General features: G+C 48.6%; 1 protein-coding gene across 1 annotated transcript in view; it reads right to left on the minus strand.

The window, feature by feature from the left end:
- LOC146799803 (proteasome activator complex subunit 1-like) overlaps window positions 1–22758 on the minus strand; it is a 170950-nt gene extending 148192 nt beyond the window's left edge. Inside the window, exons 1-3 of the mRNA XM_085627485.1 lie at window positions 22472–22758; window positions 12493–12525; window positions 11463–11525 (exon numbers count right to left, since the gene is read on the minus strand). Of these exons, the coding sequence (XP_085483611.1) occupies window positions 11463–11525; window positions 12493–12525; window positions 22472–22510 (135 nt within the window). The 5' untranslated portion in view covers window positions 22511–22758. The remainder of the gene's footprint in view (window positions 1–11462; window positions 11526–12492; window positions 12526–22471) is intronic.
- Between the last annotated feature and the right edge of the window lie 1184 nt (window positions 22759–23942).

Raw genomic sequence — 23942 nt, forward strand, 5'->3', positions numbered from 1 at the left:
GAATTGAATCTCGCATGAGTGTAGAGGTTCAAAGGGTGGACCCATCAGGCGTGTGAGGACCAAGTTGAGGTTCCACATTGGGGCTGGTGGGTGGCTAGGTGGGATGACTCGTTTGAGTCCTTCCAAGAATGCTTTGATGGCAGGCACTCTGAATAGAGAGAGGTGCTGCCTGGTTTGTAGATAGGCTGATATTGCGGTCAAATGGACACGTATAGAGGTGTATGTCAGATTGCATCGGTATAGGTGTAATAGGTAACAAATAATGTTTTGGATGGATGCGTCTAGCGGGTTAATGTCAGTATTATTGCAATAAATGACGAACCTTTTCCATTTGGCTGCATAGCAAGCTCTGGTAGTGGGTCTCCTGGCCTCCTTAATGATGTCCATACAGTCAGGTGGTAGGTTTAGGTAGCCAAACTCTAGGACTTCAGGAGCCAGATTGCCAGGTTCAGCTGTTGCGGATCTGGGTGCTGAATCTCTCCATGGTTCTGCGTCAAATGCTCGGGTTTGACCCGCAGCCTTTGATGCGGCACCACGGAAAGTTCGAGAAAGGTGGTGTACCACGGCTGGCGTGCCCACGTTGGAGCAACCAGGACGAGTGTCAGTGAGTGTTGTCTGAGTTTGCGTGCCACCAGCGGTATCAGTGGTGCTGGGGGAAAAGCGTACGCAAATCTGCCGGACCAGTTCATCCATATCGCATTGCCCTGCGACTGCGGATGTGGGAACCTGGCGGCAAAGCTTTGGCATTTTGCGTTTTCGCTTGTGGCGAATAGGTCTATCTCTGGATGACCCCATTGCTGGAAGTACGGTTGGAGTACTGATGGGTGTAACTCCCACTCGTGCATCTGGTGGCTGTGTCTGCTGAGCAGATCCGCCATCTGGTTGTCCTTGCCGGGGAGGTGTTCTGCCATGAGGAACATGTTCCTCTGAATGGCCCACTTCCACATGCTCTGAGCCAGATGAGACAACTGTGGAGAGTGTGTTCCTCCCTGCTTCTGTATGTAGTACATGGCGGTCATGTTGTCCGTCCGGATCAACACGACTTTGTTGCACAAGTGTACTTTGAATGTTTTCATTGCCAGGAAGATTGCCATCAATTCCAGAAGGTTGATGTGCATCTTCTTCTGTTGTGTTGTCCATAGTCCCTGCACTGTGGTGTTGAGTACATGAGCTCCCCATCCCTGGAGAGACGCGTCCGCTGTCAGTATTATTTGTGGAACAGGCTCTTGGAACGGTCGGCCCTTGCAAAGGTTTTGTGGATTCCACCAATGCAGAGAGTTGTATGCCCGACCGCTCACCAACACTAGGTCTTTCAACTGTCCTTGAGCCTGATTCCACTGACGTGCCAAGCACTCCTGAAGCGGGCGCATATGTAGTCTCGCGTGTGGGACTATGAAAATGCAGGAGGCCATCATGCCTATCAACTGCATGAACACTCGCGCGAGAAGGGAGTGTTGTGGTTTGAACTTGGAAATCAGTATTTGCATGCTGTTGATTCTCACTAAATTTGGCTGAGCTGTGGCCGCCAGAGTGTCTATAGTCGCACCTAGGTACTGTTGTACGTGTGCGGGCTGGAGATGGGATTTTGGGTAATTTAGTGAGAACCCCAGACTGTGAAGGAGGTGAATGGTGCGGGACATGTGGCTGGCACATTGCTGGGCTGACTTCGCCTGAACGAGCCAGTCGTCCAGGTAAGGGTAGACGTGTATGTGCTGCCTCCGTAGATGTGCCGCCACCGTAGCTAGGCACTTTGTGAACACCCTGGGTGCTGTTGTCACGCCGAAGGGAAGGACTTTGAATTGGTAGTGCTGCCCCTGAACAGTGAACCTGAGGTATTTCTTGTGTGAGGGGTGAATGGGTATGTGGAAATACGCATCTTTGAGGTCCAGTGTGGCCAGGAAGTCTCCCTGCTTGAGCAGCGGGAGGACTTGCTGTAAAGTGAGCATGTGAAAATGCTCCGAAAGAATGTACCGGTTCAGGGGTCTCAGGTCTAATATAGGTCTGAGTGACCCGTCCTTTTTTGGTATTAAAAAGTACAGGGAGTACACCCCCGTACCTTGCTCGTGGACGGGTACGACCTCTATTGCGCCTTTTAGTAGCATACTTTGCACCTCCTGCTGTAAGAGCGTTAAGTGCTCTGAGGACATAGGACGGTTTTTTGGAGGTATTGTGGGTGGAGTTGAGGTTAATTCTAGGCAATAACCGTATTTGACAATATCTTTGACCCACCTGTCCGTGGTGATGGAGTTCCACGTGGACAGGAACCTTTGTAGCCTTCCCCCGACAGGTGTTATGTGGTCGGGAGGAAGGGAGAGGGCGTCGCTGCTTGTTCTTGGGGGAGGACCTGGTGTTGCCGTAGCCGCGTCCTCTGCCCTTTGTGCTGGAGCCACGATATCCACCCCGGGTGTTTTTATCGTAGGTGCTTTGTGTGTTGCCCTTGTTGTATGTTTGCTGTGACCCCTGTTCTCTACCTGCTCCTCTATTTCCGGGGCGACGAAAGGAGCCGCTCCGAAAGGACTGCGTTTGTAGGGCCCCCATGGACTTTGCAGTGTCTGTGTCCTTTTTTATTTTCTCTAGGGTGGTGTCAACCTCCGGCCCGAATAAGTAGTCGGGGTTGACAGGTTGGTTGAGGATGTTATTTTGTACCTCAGGTTTGAATCCGGAGATTCGCAACCAGGCGTGTCGTCGCAACATGACGCTAGTGTTTATGGCTCTGGCAGCTGTATCCGCGGCATCCAGTGCACACTTAATGGATGCATTTGTGAGCAGTTGTCCCTCCCTGATGAGGATCTCTGCACCTTCTTTGAATTGGTCAGGGAGATGTTGGAGTAGTTGTTCTAATGTGTCGTAGTGCGCTCGATCGTAGCGAGCGAGGAGCGCCTGAGTATTGGCAATGCGCCATATGTTAGCTGCCTGGGCGGCAACCCGTTTGCCGGAGGTCTCTAACACCTTGGACTCTTTGTCCGGGGGAGGAGCATCACCTGTTGTTTGCGAGTGTGCCCTCTTGCGAGCATTCGCAACTACAATGGAATCCAGAGGTAACTGGCCTCTAATGTAAGTAGGGTCCCCAGGCGCCGATCTGTATTTCTTGTCGATCCTGGGGTTTATTACTCTTGCCCTGGTGGGTTCCTTGAAGATGTCCTTTGCTGGTTTGAGGACACCCTTCAACATGGGCAGAGTCTTTATATTCCTTTCTGAGGATGCGAAAGTATCCATGAGAAAGTCGTCCTCGACGGTGTCAGAGTGAAGTTGCACCCCATGATTGGCCGCAGCACGTTCAATTAGAGCGTTGAACGCGGCAGTGTCCTCTGTGGGAGATGTTTTTGCTCCATAGAGTTGCGGGTCCTGTGCATCCATAGGTGCACCTGAGTCTACAGGGTCATCCCAAGCTTGATCAGGGTCCTGTTGGCCTTCAGGGTCCATCTCTCCGGGGTAGGGGACGTGGCCACCCATGTAGTCCTCCAAAACATCTGTGTTGGAGTGTGTGGGAGAGAAGGACTGTGGATCCTGGTAGGGGGAATGGAGAGGTTCGTAAAGAACTGGTTCTGAAGCCACTGGCAGCTTTCTCTTAAGCGGGATCCGGAAGGAGTCCAAAGCTGGCTCAGAAGTTATTCTCCTTTTGTGGAGCATCATCCTGCCGGTGTCGGCGTCGATGAGATGTGATGGGGACGTCTCCGCAGGAGAGCGTTTGGCAGGCGTGATCGTGGTGTGGGTGACCCGTGTCCTGATTTGGAACAGTTTCGGGGCCGTGGATGGCGGCAGGCCAAAAGTAATGTTGGCCGGTGCCGAAGAGGCTGTTGGAGCTTCTATCGGCTCGGAGCCCGACGTGTCCTGGAGGACTGTTTTGTTTTTGGTGCGTTGCGCAGCAACGGGCCGCACCTGGAGCGCCATCGATTCCTTTGCGCCGACCGGTTCTGTAGAGGCGGGCGTGGACTTCTTCGGTGCCGGTGAGTCATCGAGTCGAGGGGCGGTAATGGCCGTCGACGTCTTCGATGAGTGTGCCTTTGGTGGTGCTGTCGAAGCGGTGTGAGACGCAGCAGGCAGTTTGACCTTTGGGCTCGGAGCCGATTGCGTCGGTGCCGGGAGCCGAGTAGGTTTGGCGGCACCGAAGGTCTTTTTCCGTATGTCGACTCCGACGTCGGCCGCTGCAAGCTCGGCACCGAAGTCTCGTTTGGTGCGCTCGGTGCCGACGGGTTTTGCTGGCGTCGAAGGTGTGGTGGGCCACGATCCGACCAGCGTCACTTTCGGTTTCGGTTTCAGTTGAACCAATACAGCTTTTGGTTTCGGTTTCGAAGAAGGGAAACCAGCCGGTTTGGGTATTAATGGCTGCCGCTGAATGTCCGAGGCCGGGCCAGAGGGCGGGGCCGAAGAACTGCGGGATAGGTCTTGGGTAAGGCCCGAAGGCGATCCCTCGACCGGAGCCATACACTGGCGCACTGGGATATCCTCAGTCTGTACGGGTAGGCCTTGCTCGTCTCCGGAGCTACTCTCTTCGGCCCCTAAGGCCTCATTGTAGTCTCCTACCTCGGTGTCGTCTTCATCTCTGCGAAAGAGTCTTTCTTCGACGTCTTCCGATCCGGAGTCATGTTCGGAAGCGGGACTGGAGGGTAGGTTCTCCACGTCTTCGACATCTTCGTTCTCGGCGCTGAAGATGTCGGCCGGGGCCGGTGCCGCTTGCTGCGCTTCGAGTCTCGCTGCTCGTCGATTCCGGAGAGTCTTCTTGGATCGGAATCGGGCACAGGCCATACATGTAGATTCGTCGTGATCCGGTGAAAGGCATTTGTTGCACACCGGATGGACGTCGATGTGGGGATATTTCGCATTACATACAGGACACCGCTTGAATGGTGTCCTCGATTCCATCGTCGATGACGGGTCGATGGTTGGGTAAGATGCGAAAAAGTTGGTTCTGGAAGTTAGTAAACTAACAAGATACTATCGATACCGATCGGGAACAGTACCGACGCGAACTAAAGGCCTTTTGGCCTAGAATTTTTTTTTCCTAACTTGAGTCAAGATAAGCACATCCGAACCCAATGGCGGAAAAAAAACAATCTGAGGATGGAGAGGATGCCCATGCGCACTGTAGTCCAGGGGAGGAGTCACCTATCCCAGGATACTTCGAAGACTCTTCCAGGACAACAACGTGCAAACATCCGGACCCAACACTAGGCGGCGATCTATGCACAGATATGAATTCAGCAGCCCACATGCCTCGAACATGTTTTTTCCACTAAGGGGGTCAGGCATTTTGTCTCCGATAATTACCAGATGGGTGACCAATCCTCCCATTGTTTGAGGAGTTAAGGTTGTAGAGTGTGGTCACGAAGGGCATCTTGACCGGAGTAAGAACAGAAGAAGGTTCCGAGAGTTGCTTTGGTGGCCAGGCGCGGATAAAGATGTTGAAAGTGTAGACAAGGATTGTGAATTGTGCGCCAGCAGCGATACAAGTTTGAAAACCTGTTCCCAACCCGTTCAGCCGGTACAATATCCTGAGATGGCTTGGTCAAAATTTGAAATAGATGTTATGGGTACCATCAATGTATTGGGTAATTGCAGTAGATTTGTCATGGTAGATTATTACTCAAAATGGTTTTAAGTAGAATTTATGGGAGATGTCACAAGCAAATCAGTTGTAAAGTTTATGGAGAAAATGTTTATTCATGATGGGTATCCTGACCAGATCAAGGAGGGGTGAATGTTGATATAGAAGCCCTTCATAAAAAGGTGAGTGAAAAACAAGCTAGGTATAATAATTATTTTGATGGGAGGTGTAGGGCCAAAGATTTGAATGTGGTCAAAGGGTGAAAGTTAAATTGCCATGGTGTGTGAGAAAAGGCAAATCTGCGTTCTCTAATACCAAGGTTGTAAAAAGAGTCAGAAGGATTATGTTGAGTTATGTGATGGGTCTAGATGGAATAAAAGGAGATTGGCCAAAGTGGTTGATGTGCAGGTCCAAGGGGTTGATGGTGGTGTAAGAGGGGATCCGCAGTTTAAGCGTGGTGAAACTTGCATGGATGAAAGTCAGGAAACGAGTACCACAGGTTTCGATGAAAAGAGGTATATCAGATTCCCTGGAAAATACTAAGATTTTGTGTGCAATTATTAATTGTTTATAATGTTATACTCACCTAATTAATGTTTTTATGCAACCTGTACATAGTTATTGTGCCTGCTGGTGCAGTTTATTTCTTAGTTACATGTATTTTATGTTTTATTTATTTTTCTTTTACTTATTTCATAGTTATCCATTTGTAAAGGAAATCATATGTTATGATTTAAAATCCTCTGCAATTCCTCGCGTGTGTAGAATGACACACGTGAGGAAATAAAGTTTGATTGAAAAAGAGAATGTGGAGTTGTGAAGTTGAGCAGACAGCGTCCGTCTGCTCTGGGAGAGTTGTTGTATTAAAGAGAAGTTAATCCTACCTGGCATATGCATCTTCTTACCTGGATCACAACACAGTACATAAAGCAGCACAGTTAGCTTTACCAAAGTCCCGCCAGCTAATAGTATGCATATAATATTTTATTATCAATCGTCTCCCTATGACCAGGTAGAACAGTAAAAATACATTTATCAGCCCAGTTCATTTCATAGCATCTCAAGGCAATGAACAGGGCAGAGTGATGCTGGCTGCAATAATTGAGCAAAGAGCATCTCACCACGAACATCTCATGTCCTCAGTAGAAAACCTTCATCCAGCAGCAGAAAGGTGTGTTCAATGCCCACCATTAATCTTGTATCTGCTAAAATGAAATCTTAACATGGTGCAGCCATATCTGCACTAAGGAAACAAAGAGGTAACAAGGTAACGAGCCAGTGATGATATACATCAACTGAGGAGCCATAGCATAAGCAGCAACAATCCATACATACAAATAAAACAGCAAACATCCCATTCGAGGTTCTGAGAGCCCCCCCATTGACTGCATGATAGTAAACACTTCAGCAATGCGCCGTGTCAGCATCACCAATGGCATCCCAATGAAAGCCAAAATAACAATTCAAACCTCTCCACCCTCTTACCTAGTCCAATAGCCCCCCAAAGGAAGGAACATGGATAAGTCCTTGAATAGTCAACAGCTATTAAGATACAGGGGGAAAGCATGTTCAGTTGTGGGGGGTATTTCGCTCAGCGAGATGCCCAGAAATACAGCAGGTGTTGGTGGCGGGTCTGATGGCATGTCCATCTGGGGGAACATATGTGATACTTACATATGATCAGCATGCCCAATTAGGGCATGGGGACACCTTCGTGATCAGGGGCATCCCCCGTTTAGATTTTTCCAGTAGACCCCCCCAGGCTCTGACCATCTCCACTGGGACCCTCCCACGTTTGGAATCCCTCATAAGGGTCATATCTTCATATTCTGTCCAACATTCAAGGTCGCTAAACCACTTCACCGGTTAATGGGTATTTGCCTCTTGGCTAATATTAGCACATGGCCCATATACTTAGTGGTCACCTTGCGCTTGGCCGGTCTCAGGTAAAGACCCAAAAGGCACGTAGTAGGAGATAGTGCGGTCAGTGATATCATTAACAGATGTCACTAAGTCTGTCCAGAATTCAGTAAGGTGGGACAGTCGCACAACATGTGTAACAGCTAAGCACCCACCTCACCACATCTAGGGCATGCCACCGGTGTAGTACGGAAAAATATGTTTATCTTGCCTGGGGTGAGATATGCCCAGTGCAGGTAATGGAAGTTTATTAAATTAAAACGGGTTTTCTCCGACACCCGGTGGGTACTAGTGATCCCTCTTGCCCAATCTCCATCTGACAATGGGGTACCTATATCTGTTGCCCATTTGTCTAGTAGATCATGAAGGGGGCGAAAACGTCCTCCTGCAGTATGTTATAAAGGCACGCAATAGCTTTGTGCCTACCAGATGTTGTGCACATTATGTAACAACCCTTGTGTGCTTTGGGCTCAGCATGGCCATTCTCCCCCTCATGTCCTACGTAGCGCCGCTGAGTGCCTCAAAACTTAGGTGGTGGTCAGACCACTCGATGGGCATGATGGATCAAAGGGAGACAAGTTACTTTCCAGTGATTACTGCATCAAGCGTAGATCCTTTATTGTAGGTCTCTATGTTGCAGAGATGCTTAAGGTCATTAATTTCAAGGAGGTTTATCAGATTAAGGACTATGGCGTCTTCAGTGTCGTTCCAGTGCACGTTAAAGTCACCTAGTAGCACATATTTGGTGTCAGTAAGGGAGAACTGTATTATTAGGTTGGTTATTTTTTCAGAAAAAGAAGGGAATCACCAGGGGGTGGTAGATGGTGTGAACTATGATAGGAGTAGAGCCAATTGACGGGAGTTCAACTGAGAGATATTCAAAGGTTGCGTAGTCCATGGTTACCAATGTGTTACGGCAAATGTTATTTTTGTGGATTATTGCAGGCCCACCTCCTATTCTTTTTGGTCTGTCCTGTCTAATGACAAAAAACAAGGGGGAGTGAGTAAGTGTTGTGTGGGGGCCGAATGTGCGTTAAGTCAGGTTTCCGCTAGGAAAGCAATGTCAATACCGTCAGCTAGAATGGTTTCAGCTATTTCTAACACGTGTTTGGCTGCAGATATGCAGTTAAGAAGAATGCAGGGGATAATGGTGGAAAATATGCCTAACTGAAAAGAGAAGCTAACCGATGCCCTGCGATGATGGACTAAGGATTTTGATTCCAGTTGACAAGGGATTATGATGGGTCCCTCCAGGGCCGGTGGCTGTGGCTCCCATATGCCCCCGGAGGGTCAGTTGCTGACAAAACCTGAATTCCACTGCTCCCTCACAGGTGTTCTGCAAGACAACCAGGAGGCACTGAGGCGTGAGGAGTGCTTAAAGGAGGGTGCTTTGCTGGATAATTACAAAGGAGGTGCCTAATACGCCCCTACCAGCAAAAGAGCAGCACCAGGAACAGGCAGAAGAGAAGGCTGCAGCAGGGAGCCAACAAATCCAGTTCCATGCAGAATACGCCCCCTTAGAGGTCAGGAGGCCTGTTGAAAATGCTCAGAATGTCTAGAGCTTGCCACCAGGAGCAAAATAAGCTTCCAGAGCCATTCTTATAATGGGGAGAAGGGGGCCCTCTCCCCGAGCCTCTTTAAGGGTTCGAGGGACCCATCCCCGGGCCTTTTCCAGGTGCAGGGGTGCATTGGGCCCCCCCCCCGGAGTCCCTAGGAGGCCTGAGGCACCCTATCCGCCGGGCCCGATCAAAGCAGTGTCCTAGGGACCCCATCCCTTGGGACACTGCTGTTTCCTGCCAGGTAGAGTGCAAGCATACCCCCAAAAGTTATTGACTAAAGATCCAGCCGTCAGCTCCCAATGATTTTGCCTACATTATAGGCATTAAAAAAAAATAAGAATTTGTCTGTCTCCCGCCAAAGTGGTGGCTGGGGGCGACCGCTGGGTCCCTGATGCTCCACTACAATAAAAAATAAATCAAGGAGGTTGTGGGTACCCAGTTGGACACCGACTGCGGGAACAAAACAATACTGTCTCCCGCTGGCTGGAACCTGTATTGGGGCTGGCTGGGGAGCTAGCAGGGGCCATTGTGGCTCCCCCCGCGACCCTCTACGTTTGAACATATTCTGGGTGCCCCAGGTGGGCACCCACTTTAAAAATAATAATAATCATAAATGAGTGGCAGGAGCCGTGTTCATTTCTTACTGACTGCTCCGTAAAAGGAGCAGTCCGCAATGCATTAGAGCTTTGTTCTTTTATATATTTTCTTCTTGGTGTTGACCCTAGAAGGAACGGGGCACCGCCAATCATTCTTTTTAATGTTGTGGTGGGCTGCAGTGAGTGCAGCAGCCCCCAGTTACATTTAGAACAAAAAAAAAGTTAATCTCCTGGGTCATTGAATCCATGACCCCCATGAAAGCTAACCATATGTTTTTTTTAAATCACTCCACGCTGGAGCTGTATGATCTTCAGCTGGAATGCAGTGACCCCTTGTGTTGGGTTCTATGGCTGTACGTTGTGATATGAAACATTTTTAAAAAACTCAAATACTTTTTTTAATAAGGATTTACTGTAAATATTTTATGACAATCACATTAATTAAGCACTGTAATGTGTGAATGTATAAAATATACATTTGATTATATTTATTATTGGCTTTTTGTCAAAGAAAATAGGTTTGCTTTATATATGTTGATAAGCTGACCCCATGATAAAGCCAATATGCCCACTTTTTTTGTTGTTGCTTTTTTAACCCTATGACAAAATCAGTAGGCCTGCCTTACTTAAAATGACACCCTTTATATGGTTACATCACACTATCAGTCCTGCACGCCTGAAGCGGCTGATCCTGCATCAAGCCCCTGCGCTCAACTCTGCACATGGCCCTATGGGGGAGAGGGTTTGAGTAAAGGACCTGGCCACAGGCCAAGCCATGCCCCTAACCCCACGCCATAGACCACAGAAATGGGGATTTAGGTACCCCCGGGGGTTGGGTGCCTGCCCAACTCCGCGCCACTCACAGTCATAGGCTGTGCGCGTTGAGTGTTTGGGCAACCAAACCACGCTGTGCATGGCAATTGATGCCTTACTTTACGTTAAAAAACACACAAGTTCACAGAAAAACCAAAGTTCAAGTGACGTGGTAGTTATGAACTGTAATATCTTACTTAAAATTTTTTTTTTTACATCTTGTACATTCACGCAAGAAAACACAATGGTTAAAGGGACATTATAGTTAAGTGAAAGTGTCACTGAAATTCACCAGTTATAGTTATCTCAAGTAACTATAACTCATACCCTCGCCACGCACTGCTAATTATATCTCACATATTACATATCTCATGACATGTTCTATGACGTCACTGATAACACCGCAACATCCAAAATGACATCAACAATAACAATACTGCATGGCAGGGTGGAGAATTATAGTTACATAAAGGCATGAGTTAGAATTACTTGAGAGTACTATAAAAGAGAAATTTCAGTGGTTTTGTTTGTTTAGAACAGTATGTTTCAACTGACATTTTCACCTAACTATAGAGTCTTGTTAACTTGTTATTTTCAGTGAATTTCTACGTTTTTTAAATTTAATGTACACACAATAGTTGGCTTAAGGAACTTATCCTAATAAAAGGGCTTCTTCCACTTCATTTAGGGGGTCTGCAATTTGTTGAGTCGTCTTGCCCAAAGGGAGGTGTGATGGGGCATACCTGGGAATGTTCTCCATATGTGAGTCAGTCTGTCAAATTTTGCTCTGCCGCTCCTCCAGCTAGGGCACTGAATCTTACAACCAGGCTTTTTGGGTCTGCTGCAAGAGCACTAGTTCACTCCATCCCGAACACGAGTCCAGCAGTAAGGACAATGGAATTGAACTGAAACAGAAGGGCTTCCAGCTAGCTGCACCACTTGGGCATCATCGCCATGCAACTGAATTAGTGCTTTGGGAGGAAGGAGTGGAAATTTAACTTGGAGAAATGGCAAGGAGATCTTACACACCTTCAACAAATTGTCCAGCTCGCAGATCTTTTTAGGAAAGTCAGCTCCAACCAGGGCCTGGGTCTAAAGAAAAACAAAAACACCTGATGACCAAAGGGCACGGGAGCAAAAAGAAAATACAGACAGGGCACTGCTGCGTGCAAGGGTAGTACTCTGAGGGAACAGCTGAGATGAAGCTCAACCTGTTCAGGCTGCCGTACTGATAGAAGAAACCACAGAGACAGGGCGTTGCTGGAAGAAGGTTGTTCAAGGGAAATGCTGGAGGGAATCTCACACTTAGGGAACTGCTGGGAGTAGATTAACACTGAAGATGCTGCTGGAGGATAGTTCACATTTAAAGCACTGCTGGGAGGAGGCTTCCACTGAGGGACCTGCTGGAAGGTCGCTCGCACCGAGGGCACAGCTGAAAGTATGCTTACATTGAAGACACTGATAAAGGGGGGTTTGCCCTGAGGCCACTGGTGGAAGAAAGCTTCCACTGAAAGCCCTACAGGAAGGTGGTTAAGGTGGTTCCAACTGATGGCACTTGTGGACAGAGGCTGGCACGGATAGCACTGCTGGAAGGAGGCTCGCACTGATGGCACTTGTGGAAAGAGGCTGGCACGGATAGCACTGCTGGAAGGAGGCTCGCACTGAAGACAGTGCTGGGAGAAAGCTTATACTGAAGACACTGCTGGAAACAGGCTCGCACTGAGGGCCCAGCTGGAAGGAGGCTAGCACGGACGGATAGCACTGCTGGAAGGAGGCTCGCACTTGAGACAGTGCTGGGAGAAAGCTTATACTGAAGACACTGCTGGAAACAGGCTCGCACTGAGGGCACTGCTGGAAGGAGGCTCGCACTTGAGACAGTGCTGGGAGAAAGCTTATACTGAAGACACTGCTGGAAACAGGCTCGCACTGAGGGCACTGCTGGAAGGAGGCTCAGACTAAGGGCAATAATTGAAGGTACCGCATACAGAGGGCACTGTTGGTAAGAATCTCCAATTAAAGGCACTCTGGGGTGGAATTCCACTCTGGGACCGCCTCTTACCTCTGCGTTCAATTCCTTCCAAAATCCTTCCACCTGTGAACAAAGAGAGGAACACTTTTAGAAGTATGAAGTATGAAGCACAAAGCGGGCAGCATCTGCTTAACAAGTTATGATGTGCTGTCTGCAGTACAGCTTGAGGTATGAGGTACAGTGTTGACCACAGAATGGAGTGCGACTGTGACATGCAGCCTTGTGATGTTTGAAATGCAATCGGACTTGGGGCAATGTTTCAGGACCAGAGGTTTGTAAGCAAAGATGAGGAGCTGTCTTGTATGAAGGGTACATGTGAAGTGCAGCATGTGCTGCTGGGAGAGGTGTGAGGTGCAGTCTAGCCACCAAGGTAGAGTAAAGGAGGAGCTAGGCAGCACAGCAAGTTCTAGGATGCAGTGTGAGATGTGGGTTTACTCAGTCTGACCAGCAGGGTGAGGTGTGAAGTTTAGTCTAGGCTGTGGATCACAGGATTCGGTGTACTTTGGGCACCACAGAACACTGCAGACCGGGCTGCCTGGTTACATGCGAGCTGCAATCTTGCTGCATGGTGAAGTGTGATATGTAACAAGGCTGAAGCACAGGGCGAGTCATGGCCCTTCCCCACACTCAACAATGGGAACAAATAGCATATTAAACTCGGCACATCTGCATACTTGCTGTTCTACATGCACACAAACATACAGGTGCGAAGGTTGATGTCTCATTCCATAGCATCTTTAATAAAGTCCCCCTTGAGTAGCCTGCACCAAGCTTGGGAGGAAGAAACATTTAGGTTGACAGCTATGAGCATGCAATATTTGGTGTGAATTTAGTCAAACAGTTCAAAAGTTATAAGGGGTCTTTTCACTCACCCATAAAATGGGATTCCCTATAGAAGTTTTTTTTGCATACATATCTCCTAAATGGATGACTGGATAGTCAACATTATTTTATGGGACAGCAACATTTCCATCATTCAGTGCCTTTTCATAGTTTGGTTAAAACCAGATAAGTTTATTTTAAAGTTATACAGCAAAATGAATGAGTTCAATGTGCATGTCAAAGTATATGGCAAACATTTGGAGGAATTGATGGACTTGGCCCTTTTTCCCTGAATTTTTTCGCTTTTGTGGGAATCAACATGTCATGTTGATGTATTTGAAATACAAATGTTAAATGTTATGCAATGGTGTACGCACCTGTATTTCCACCATTGTAGGAATGCACCTTTGTAAAATGTCACTTTTAAAATGGACGCCATTCCTGTCTGCACATGTGCCGCCTGACTGAGTTGGGTTACCAGTCTAGTCGTTTGTTTCCCAGCACCCCCAGCTTTTGGAGGGAAGCCTGGCACTCAGGGTGCTCTACACCTTCCCTTAAACCAGTTGGGACCGGTTCCCCAGGGAACCTTCCAGAAGCTTACAGCCCTCTCTGGTAGGTGGGGTGCATATATAGGGGGGCTGTGCCACCATGTGCTCAAGACTGAGCGTGGACCTGACTGTGAGGGGACATGCTGCCAGGAGGTACCGCCACATTGGCCTGTGTGCTGGCCCCTGTGCCCAACTGTAACTCCTCTGCTGTCCACAGGGCCAGTGAGAGCCCGCTGCTGTAGCATAGACTGCTTTACCAGGAGGAGTGCCACGTTATGAGGGATGACTGTTCCTAGGAACTGTGGGTGGCCCTGTTCTGATGAGTGCCCACTGACCACTGATCTTGCCCAGTAGTACCTGATGCTCTCCTACCTAGCGCCTCGTGAACACTACAACTGTGCCCTGCCTGCTGGCTAGCGCCTGGAGAAGAAGAGCGCTGTATCTTACTGCCCAGGAGGTGAGGAGCTGACACCTGAAACCCACCCACAGCGCTGGGACTGCGACGCGCTGTGAGCCTGAGAGTGCTACCTCTGCTGAGGATTCCTTCAGGTATTGTGAAGCGCTGGGCCCCTGCACCTGTTCTTACGTCAAGCGCTATGCCCGTGTCGCGCTGTGAAGCCTAAGACCCTGCCAGAGGTTTCCAGCACTGTGTCAGCGTGCTGCTGTGTGCCCCGGACCTGGAATGGCAATCCGGCGCTGAGTCCGCAAGCGCCCTGCGCTCAAGATCACCGCCGCAGCCCCCGCAGGCTGCCCGGGAGAGCTGTCAATGGGAGAAATATAGTGGGAGCCTACCCCGCTTTTTGCTGCCTGTCGCGGATGCCCACCCCGCGTGTGTGCCGCGGTCCTGCATACTTAAAAACCAGCAGGAGCCCACCCCGCGGTTTTGGCTTCTTTTTTAAAACGTAACGGGAGCCTACCACGTATAGTGGACCTTCGCGGGTGCCCACCCCGCATTTGTGCAGTTGCGCGGTTGCCTACCCCGCAGTGGTTTTTATTTGAAGGCGGGAGCCCACCCCACACTTCAGGTCTTACGCAAAGTCCCCGCCGCCGGCCAGGGAGCCGTGAAAGGAGCAGCGCGGGCTTCCCCCGTGACATCATGGGAGCCGCGCTGTGATTGGTGCAGGTGCGAGGGGTGTTGCCCGGCAACCAGGACTTCCCCGACATCACAGCCACAAGGAGAGGGAACCGCCAAGGAAGGCCCGGCCTGCAAAAGAAGAAGCAGGATGTCCGGAGCCCCGCGGGCTCCGAATCGAAGTCCCGGGTCCCAGGAGGGGGCCCGGGTGCAGTCGGAAGAAGTGCTGCTGTGGTCGGGGCTCCCCGGAGCGGAGGAGAGCCCCGCGTGCTGCGCCTGCAGCAAGAGATGTCCGAAGCCTGCCCCGGGAGCCGGTGAGAGGGGCTCAGCCTGTTGATGGTTGGGGGGTGTTGTAGGGCACATTGTCGGTGCCCGCCCCCTGCGGCGGTGGGACTCTACAGCGGCCCCGCCTAACAGTGGGCCGCTGCAACGGCTGGGGGCATTGTGGACTTCAGATTCCCGGAGGGGGATCCAACGTGCCGATACTTTGTGGGCCACGTCATTGGTAACTGGAGAGCCCCAGAAGAGGGGCTCCCACATGCAATGTTTTGGGGCATTTTTCTTCATTCCCTAGCCTCAGAGTGGGGCTCGCACCTACGCCCATTGGTGCTAGTGTCCTGTTGCTCATCACAGTTGCACCGCGAGAGCGCGGGCAACTGTACCGAGGGGGCAATACTGTTGTTGAGTCCAGGAGAGGGACTCATACCTAGCCCATAACTTGTGGGTCTCATTCAGCATGGCTACAACGTTGGGGCCATGAATAAGGTGACTCCTGCTCATGTGGTTGTGGCCACTGCTGTTATTGTTATGCCCAAGGGGATGCTCTATGTCTATGCCTCCATGCCCATATGTTCCCATGCTCATACTGTGGTGTTGATATGATGCAGGGATGTTTTCTTTCTAGGCCTCATGTATAGGTCCTATGCGAATGGTTTGCATTTATGCCTAGGGAGGAGCCTCACGATTTATGCCAATGTGTGGATGCCCTTACACTGATGGTCATTGTGCATAATGTGCCCCTAATGTTCACGTTTATGCCCACAGGTTCATGCCGATGGATAATGCTTTATGTTTATGGCAATGTTGCTAAGACTGGGCATAATGGACTCATGATAATGCTGTGGCGCTAATGATGTTGCAGTTATGCTAATGTGAGGATGCTAAGCTCCTGATCTTGCCAGTAGGTACTGGCTGCCTTACGGTTAGTACTGAGACTTGCATTTATTCCACGTACTCTTGTGATGGTTCTGGCAGCGGCCCGATTGGGCCTGCCCTGTAAATAGTCCCCCGCTGTACATGTCTACCTGGTGCCAGTTGGCACAGTGTTACCACTGTGATTACCTCTTGCTGTGTTTTGCATAATACATATGCTGTTTTTTTACCTAAACTGGGCGTAGGTCTCTTTTTGTAGTGTGCCTGGTGTGTCGCCTGTGTGTGCTACGCTGATGCTTTACACATTTCCTCCGGAGTTTGGCCCGCCCGCTCTGCACCACGCTACCCGTGTCTAACAGGAATGAAAAAAAAATGAAACTAAAGAAAAAAACGTATCAGGAGTGTCGAAGCTGCATTATTCATGAGTCAGTATTCCCATCCACTTATGAATATGTCTTCCTGGACTGTCTCACAGGCCGAGGAGACAAAACATAATAAGGCCTTCAGCCCCTGCCCAGGACCACTGGGCTATACACAAAATACCCATGACTTGCCTAATGACAGGGAAGTTAATTTCCACGCTGGCCTACTTGCCATCACCCATGGTCTATTTGAAAACAGGGGGAAGGGATGAGTGCAGATCACCACCTCCTCCGTGGCCCACAGTGTTGTGTTGAAAAGCATTGTACAATTGTTTAGCTCCTCCTTACCTTTGGGCAAGGTGAAGCGGTAGGAGAGGGCAATGGGTACACCACCAAAACCTTTAGGTAGGGTGATGTGGGATGCTGGCACACACTAGCCCTGAAAACAGACAAAAGATGGGAGAAAGGCTTGTAAATAGTATAAACCACTGGCAGTCGCTTTGGGTAAAATTCAAACTCATTGTTCTTTGTCCACTGTGCCACTCAAAACAGATGCCCACCTTATAAAAGTCAGTACTGGCTGAGCTGCTCATGAGAGGAGTACATCCCAAGCTGCCTGCTAAAGCACACTTCAGAAGGGAACACAAGTAACCCAGACCTGTTCTGGCCTTTTTTGGTCTCATAAAGAGCTTTAGCTTGGATCCTTTGTCACGGAGCGCAAGGGACCCAAGTTTGGGATACTACTTGACACCTTGGGGGTTTCACCAAAAACACAAAAGGTGGACAAAGAAATGTTGGCAAATAGTCTAAACCACTGGTAATCGCTTCGACTCACATTCCAACCCATTGTTTTTCACCCGATGTGCCACTCTAGAATGAGGCCTGCCTTATGCAAAGAGCCAATTTCGGGGTTCTTAGAACAAAAGAGAGACCAGGCTGCAGCAACAGTCAGGAGCACAGATCATAATGCTGGCACAATGTATATGTAGGTTTGTTTACGGGATTTCTATAGCACAAACCTATCCAAAAGGCAACAAAGCACTGTACATGGTCAAATGCAAGCTTAAAATCAAGAATTAAAATGAGAGAAGGCCGAGTTGTGGATGGTTAATACACTGTGTTATAGTATTCTTTAAAGAGGTATGTCTTCATTTTCCTCCTAAATTGACGAAGTGCTGGGGTGGTCCCGATGTATATGGGGATGTTGTTCCACATCCTCGGTGCATAGATGAAAGAGGCCTGTTGTCTTGTTTTTTTCTTTTTTACACTTCTTAGTCTGCAATCTGATGGTGTCCTGGCTGCGAGTATGCAAAGAACCACCAGAGATGGTGAGTTTGTTTTCAAGATAAGCTGAAGTGATAGCCGTGATGGCTTTGTAAATTATGCAGCTGGTTTTGAAGATGGTGTGGGCTGCCATGAAGAGTCAACAGAGTTCCATATGGATAGGTGTGAAGTGATCATATTTCCTAGGCCCTGTATGAGATGTGCTACGGTGTGTATAATGCCCTAAGGGGTTCCAGTGTGGAGTATGGGAGGCCATGGAGTAGGGTACTTTGAAATAGGCCGGAGGGTTAATTAGCAGTGCAGTAGCATATGACATTGCATTGCCTATCAGTCCTCTATTTTCAGTCCTTTCCATGTAGTGCATTTAGGCTTTGGGTGCTCAAGCCCGTTACCCTGAGATTGTTAAGTGACTACAGACAACAAGTGCAACTAGTAGCACACCATTAATGTGACGTTGGTAGCACACCATTAATGTGACGTTGGTAGCACACCATTAATGTGACGTTGGTAGCACACCATTAATGTGACGTTGGTAGCACACCAGTAATGTGACGTTGGTAGCACACCAGTAATGTGACGTTGGTAGCACACCATTAATGTGACGTTGGTAGCACACCAGTAATGTGACGTTGGTAGCACACCATCAATGTGACGTTGGTAGCACACCAGTAATGTGACGTTGGTATACGAGTGGTAAAGGGCAGTACCTACAGAAGATATGTTCACATGGCCCAAAGAAAAGATCTTTTTTAGCATTCCTTTTAATTCAGTCAACACCATGGACAAGTCTGTAATTTTAAAGCTTTTCGGGAATATTTTATATATTACAATTTATTTTACTGAGGTTTTCACTTTTTCAAGAGCAGATTTCATTTAATTCTTCACACAGACTGACATTGACTCCAGGACACTCACTGGTGCTTCAAGAGACCGTGGGAGACGCATGTCCGTGGACTTGTCCACACAGTACCCGACCAGGTGTCCACATCACACAAAGCTGGGACTCTCCCTCTTTCACTGTCAGTTCCTCCACTCTCTGGAGACACCTGATCCTCTGTGTTGCGGATCCATCCTTGCTCTGTCGCCACCCGCACCAACCATGAAAAATCTGGGATGAACGCCCAACCATGGGCTCGCTCACTTTTTGTGCCATCTTTTTAAACGAATGCTGCATCGCCATCGAGTCAAACCTCATAGAAAAAGGTAACACCTCTGCTGTTGGTTAAGGCAACGGGAACTATGGGAAAACTTTAAAATCAATAACATCACTTGCGTGGCGTTAGAAAAAATGTTAACGTTAAAATTAGCAATTTTGTCAAAGTTAAAAGTCAGAGAAGTGACAATACTAGAAAATGTATACTGGGCAGAAGACGGTCAAAAGCCTTAATGTTGTGTAGAACATGATATCTTTTCTTTGTTTCGATGTTTCCCAATTAGATGCAACACTCCTCTCACTTCATCCTATAATCCCATACAAACACTCAATAAAATATATGAAATAAATGACTTGAAGGGTAATCCCATTTTACACGTATGTCACCGTATGGTAATGCAGAAGATGGAGTCCCACTGTGGCTAAATTGGCCAGCGCCCTTGCGATCCACAGTAAACTGTGCAGTCTGGCCCGCAACAGAATATATGCGGCCACGCTCTCAAAGGAGGTCACAGATTGAATACGAATGCAATCGGTACACCTTTAATGCATAGTCAATGCACTACTATTAAACAGTACTATTTCAGCTCTTGTTTGATACTTATGAGACTCCCTCACTTGACATTTTATCAGAATTCCCTTTAGTACGTAAGCAACTAATTTCTGAGATTTAACCAAGTACATTATTTGGTTTTAAGTTATTGCCTTCAGAGATTAGTACCTTTCCCACACTCTCAGCTCGCTTGAACAGTTGTTGAGGCTCACTAAACATATCATGCGTACCTTTCCCACACTCTCAGCTCGCTTGAACAGTTGTTGAGGCTCACTAAACATATCATGCGGTCCAATCTTTCATCACTTTCTCTGTCTGACCTGTATATATGTAAATGTCAGAGAAAGTGCTATGTTACTTCAATGCAACCAAACATAGGATCCTGATGGTTCATTTTAGCTCTAGTTACCAACATTCCTCCTCTAAACATGCAGCTCTAAAAGTGAAGGAAGGAACCCAGTTTATGGTTTTAGGCACCTGGGAACTCCCGGATGGTAAACCAGAGGCTATTTGTACCAAGGTATTATCAGGGTAACTGAAAAAATAGGAGCCCCTAGCCTAGAGCACTTTGTGCTGACAGGCTCCAGTCACACTTGTTTAAATCACTGAATTTCTGTACCATTTAACTTACTTGCATCCTTCTTCACCAAAGCACCAGCCCCAACATTCCCATGATGACATCAGAGGGTGCTTAAGCTCTTGCTAGCAGTGGACCATTGTGTATAACTGTAACATGCATGCACATCACAACAGAAACATCTAAACCCTGCTGAACACACTCTTTATAAGTAAATGAACCATATCCCAGTGCCTAATTTATAATAATTGCTGGTGTCCAAACTGCTGCTCAGAAGACCGCTGCAGGCGCAATTAAATGTCAGCACACTGAATACCAAGACTGCGTAGTCCTCAATCCACCCGAGTCCTCTTTAATCCACTACCAGCCACTCCCTGACCCCTTGTCTCCCTCTTCCAGGGTCCTGCTTTCTCCCTTGGGGACGTTTTTTCCTTCTTTCTCTTCCTCCTCCTTTCCCCATTGTGTGCTTTTCCCTCTTGAAATGTATGGTTAGGAAAAACAAGTGTAGGTCCTATAAATGAGCGCCGGTGAACCCCACAGGCAATCACCGGCACAAATTAAGCATTGACTCAAACGCGAGAAAGGAAGTGTGAGCACGGATATTTCGAATGACAATTATGGTGTGCGCCTTTTACCACCAATACTAGTAGTGCTAGTCTTCACACAGCAGGGGGTGGGGGTTATAGAACATTCTACCTTAACTGAGCCTGTTTCTAAGTATTCCCAATGTTTATAGGTAAGAGACTAAATAAATAAAGAGATTATGAGGCTTAAGATTCCATTTCATTCCAATTCAATAACCTTACTTCCTTTGAACACTTAACTCGCTAACGGTAGCCACAGCAAACAGAGAAGGCTTACCCCAGGGTGTGGCAAAGGGACAGAGTCTGAGATGCAGTATAGCAGAATACTGTCAAATCTGTCTCCTCTAGAAACTAGGGGCATAATTTAGAGGACAATATGGAATGATAGCCATACTCGAAATAACTCCACGACTCACAGCCCACATTAAGTACAACCACACCCAACTTACATCGACCTGCCCCCTGGGCCCCACCTGCTGGCATCGATGCAGCCCTCGGCTGCCCCACAAACCATACTTTACGGTTCCTGGGGAAATGGTAGGAAGTACCTTAGCTACAGCACCACTAAAAACCATTGGCAAAGCCAATAAGTCCCAAAGGCGAGACATATTGTTTTTGTCCATGCGTGTTGTGAACAGTTGATTAACCCCGGACCATTAACAGCTCCCACAGTGACCCCCTTTAAGAAGGTTAAGGTTGGGTATGCCCTTTCTTGCTGCGCCTACTTCCTGAGTCACTCTGTCAACAGCATTCGGCATGCTGCGCTTTTAGTGCATATGATTCAAATGTTAAAACCCACACTAAGGGCCATATTATCAAGAACGGCGATAATATTATCGCCGCTTGCCTGCCGCTAAAGCGGCGATGTTATCGATGTTCTTGATAATATGGCCCTAAATGTCACAAGCCTGCCTCGCTATGCGTCACAAGCATGCGCCAATCCGCAATCACTGGCAGGCCGCTCGTCGAGTGTAGCGCCACCCCGTGACCATGAAGGTGTTAAGTGCACCTGCTGCCGTGTGGACTCCGGGTGGGCTGCGTAGGTACCTTGTGTGGGTGCTGCTACCAAGTGTCCAGTGCAGATGTCTCCTCACCCTGGCCTGACCCGTACATCGCAATCAACAGGGAGATTTCGAAAATAAAAATCGGGCAATAAGCACGTCCACAGGCCAAACATGGGGTAAAGGGCTGCTTTATTGGACAGGTAAGCAGTTTACATTTTAATACAGATATGCAAATAATGCCTCACTAATACAAATTTTATCACCCCCGCCCATAAACAATTCCCCACAACAAACTGCCCCAACATTGTTCTAACTAATCCTCCTCCACAACCCCTATCTCCGTCACCTGCCTACCTCGTGCCTCATTCCTCGGTCTCCTATTTCCCTCTGTCCGAAGCTAGTCTGAATGTCCCCAACCCTTCCTACCTGTCTTGATCTCTTCCAATTCTGCCACCTGTCCAAGCGACATTAAGAACATAAATCAATTAGTTGCACACAAAATCTCACCAATTAATGGAACGTCTAAGGGTGGGTGGGCGGAGTCACAAGAACTGGTGCCTACCTTTCCCTGGGCTCCTATACTGCGCACTATGGAATTCGCACTTAGCGCAGCTCCTGTCGGTCGCCAGCCAATCGAGACCACCTACCTGTCCTGAACTGTGCTGATGTACGGGGGGGGGGGGTGGAAATTCTACGAATGCCACCCCCAGGAGCCCTCATTGGCGTTTAATGACTAATTGCCCCGATGGCTTTAACTTTCGGAAATCTGAAGTAGTTATTTTTGGGTTAAAGAAATGTGAGCCTCCCGCCTGGATGTTGGCACGTGCTGCCCCCCAGTCACTAGTTTTACCCCCTGTGGCTGCCACTGCCGCCTGGGAAGGGCCCCAGCGGCTCTCACCTTCTGCTTGGCTTCCGTCTTCACCTGTAGAAACGCCATCGTGCGAGCCCCGGCGCCGGCAGCCCCGGCTTTGCGCTGTCCACAGATGCCGTTCCCGGCTTCTCGTTCCCTTTCCTTCTCGGTGTATTTGTTGCGCGCTGCCCTTTGTGCCTACCTTTCCCCTCCTTCAATGGCTGGCGTGTATACACTCTAGGCCGTGTCTGCTGATCCTTTTCCCATCTGTTGCCATCATACACTTGAGTAGAACTGCAAACCGAAAGCGAAAGCTACGGAAGGGACTTCCCAACAGAGGCGGGGCCAGAGGAGCGAGACGAGTCAAGTGGGGGCACTGGGGGCCAAGCTGGAGACCGTGCGACGTCTGTGACAGAGATGATCAGAAAGCTATGGACGGCCTGGGTGGTATTTACTGATGTACGGCGAGTTATTGAGATGGCGGGGATGATTATAACACTGAAAGAGAAGTGATTACCTACGAATAATGAGGGGATGGGACGGTTCCCCACTGCGGATCCCCCAGAAGTTTCGGTATTTTTTTAAGTGATGTCTGACACACAGACATTTAAGGTGACCATCTGACAAGAAGGCGGATTATGGGTAGTTACTTTAAAAATTCAAGACAAAGGGTCAAAATCGGACGCAAATTCAGGACAAAATGTCAGCTGTACAGACACATCTGAGCAGGTCAGGCACCTGTATAAAAATAAGTAATAGACGTCAGACACAAGTCAAAACTAAATTCCGGCCTTCTGCACACTCCACAATCACTCTTAGAACAGTGAACCACAATCCGTGGCCTTATGCCCCACCACCACCCAAGTCACTGTGCAACATTCGATACACTGAAGCACCTTCTAGACTGCCTAATTAGCTGGGATTTTGAAGCAATAGCCTAGATAACACATTTTAAAAGCACAGTTAATTAAGTAATTCTTTATTGTTTCTTTAGCTACTAAAAGCCATTCCAAACAGTGTGCGCCAATAAAAAGGGAACAACCGCCAGGGATTCAAAGTGCGCAATACAACAATACATGAATGTGTCAGCTAAGATGTGGACTCACCGTTCAAAGGGTTTACCGTTCGTAATGAGCTTGGAACCCCGTGTCCGCGCTACGGAAACGATCAGGCATAATCAAGTTGTTGTTGCGTCGCCCAGGTTCCTTTGCCCATTTCCAGCCTTCTCCGGTTTCCTGCTCTAAAGATATGGAAGACTGCAGGGGGAGGGGCTGTTAACCGTTCAACCTTGTCAACGAAGCCGCTGTGTTGCGCACTTTCCAGCTGTGCGGTAACGGCCAGCGCCCCAAGACCGTAAAAGTGTAAGGAAGGTCTGTGGTTCAGGGTCTCGTAGGCAATGAGGGGGGCCCTGAGCGGCAGCTGGCCAGAAGGTGGTTGGCTTCACCGCCAGCGCAAGGAGTGTACATCCCAGTCAGGCGTCATATGGCTGTTGCTTTCCAGTGGGCCCACGGCACGTGCA

The sequence above is a fragment of the Triturus cristatus genome, chromosome 9 (genome assembly GCF_964204655.1).
Source record: "Triturus cristatus chromosome 9, aTriCri1.1, whole genome shotgun sequence".
Classification (NCBI taxonomy): Eukaryota; Metazoa; Chordata; class Amphibia; order Caudata; family Salamandridae; genus Triturus; species Triturus cristatus.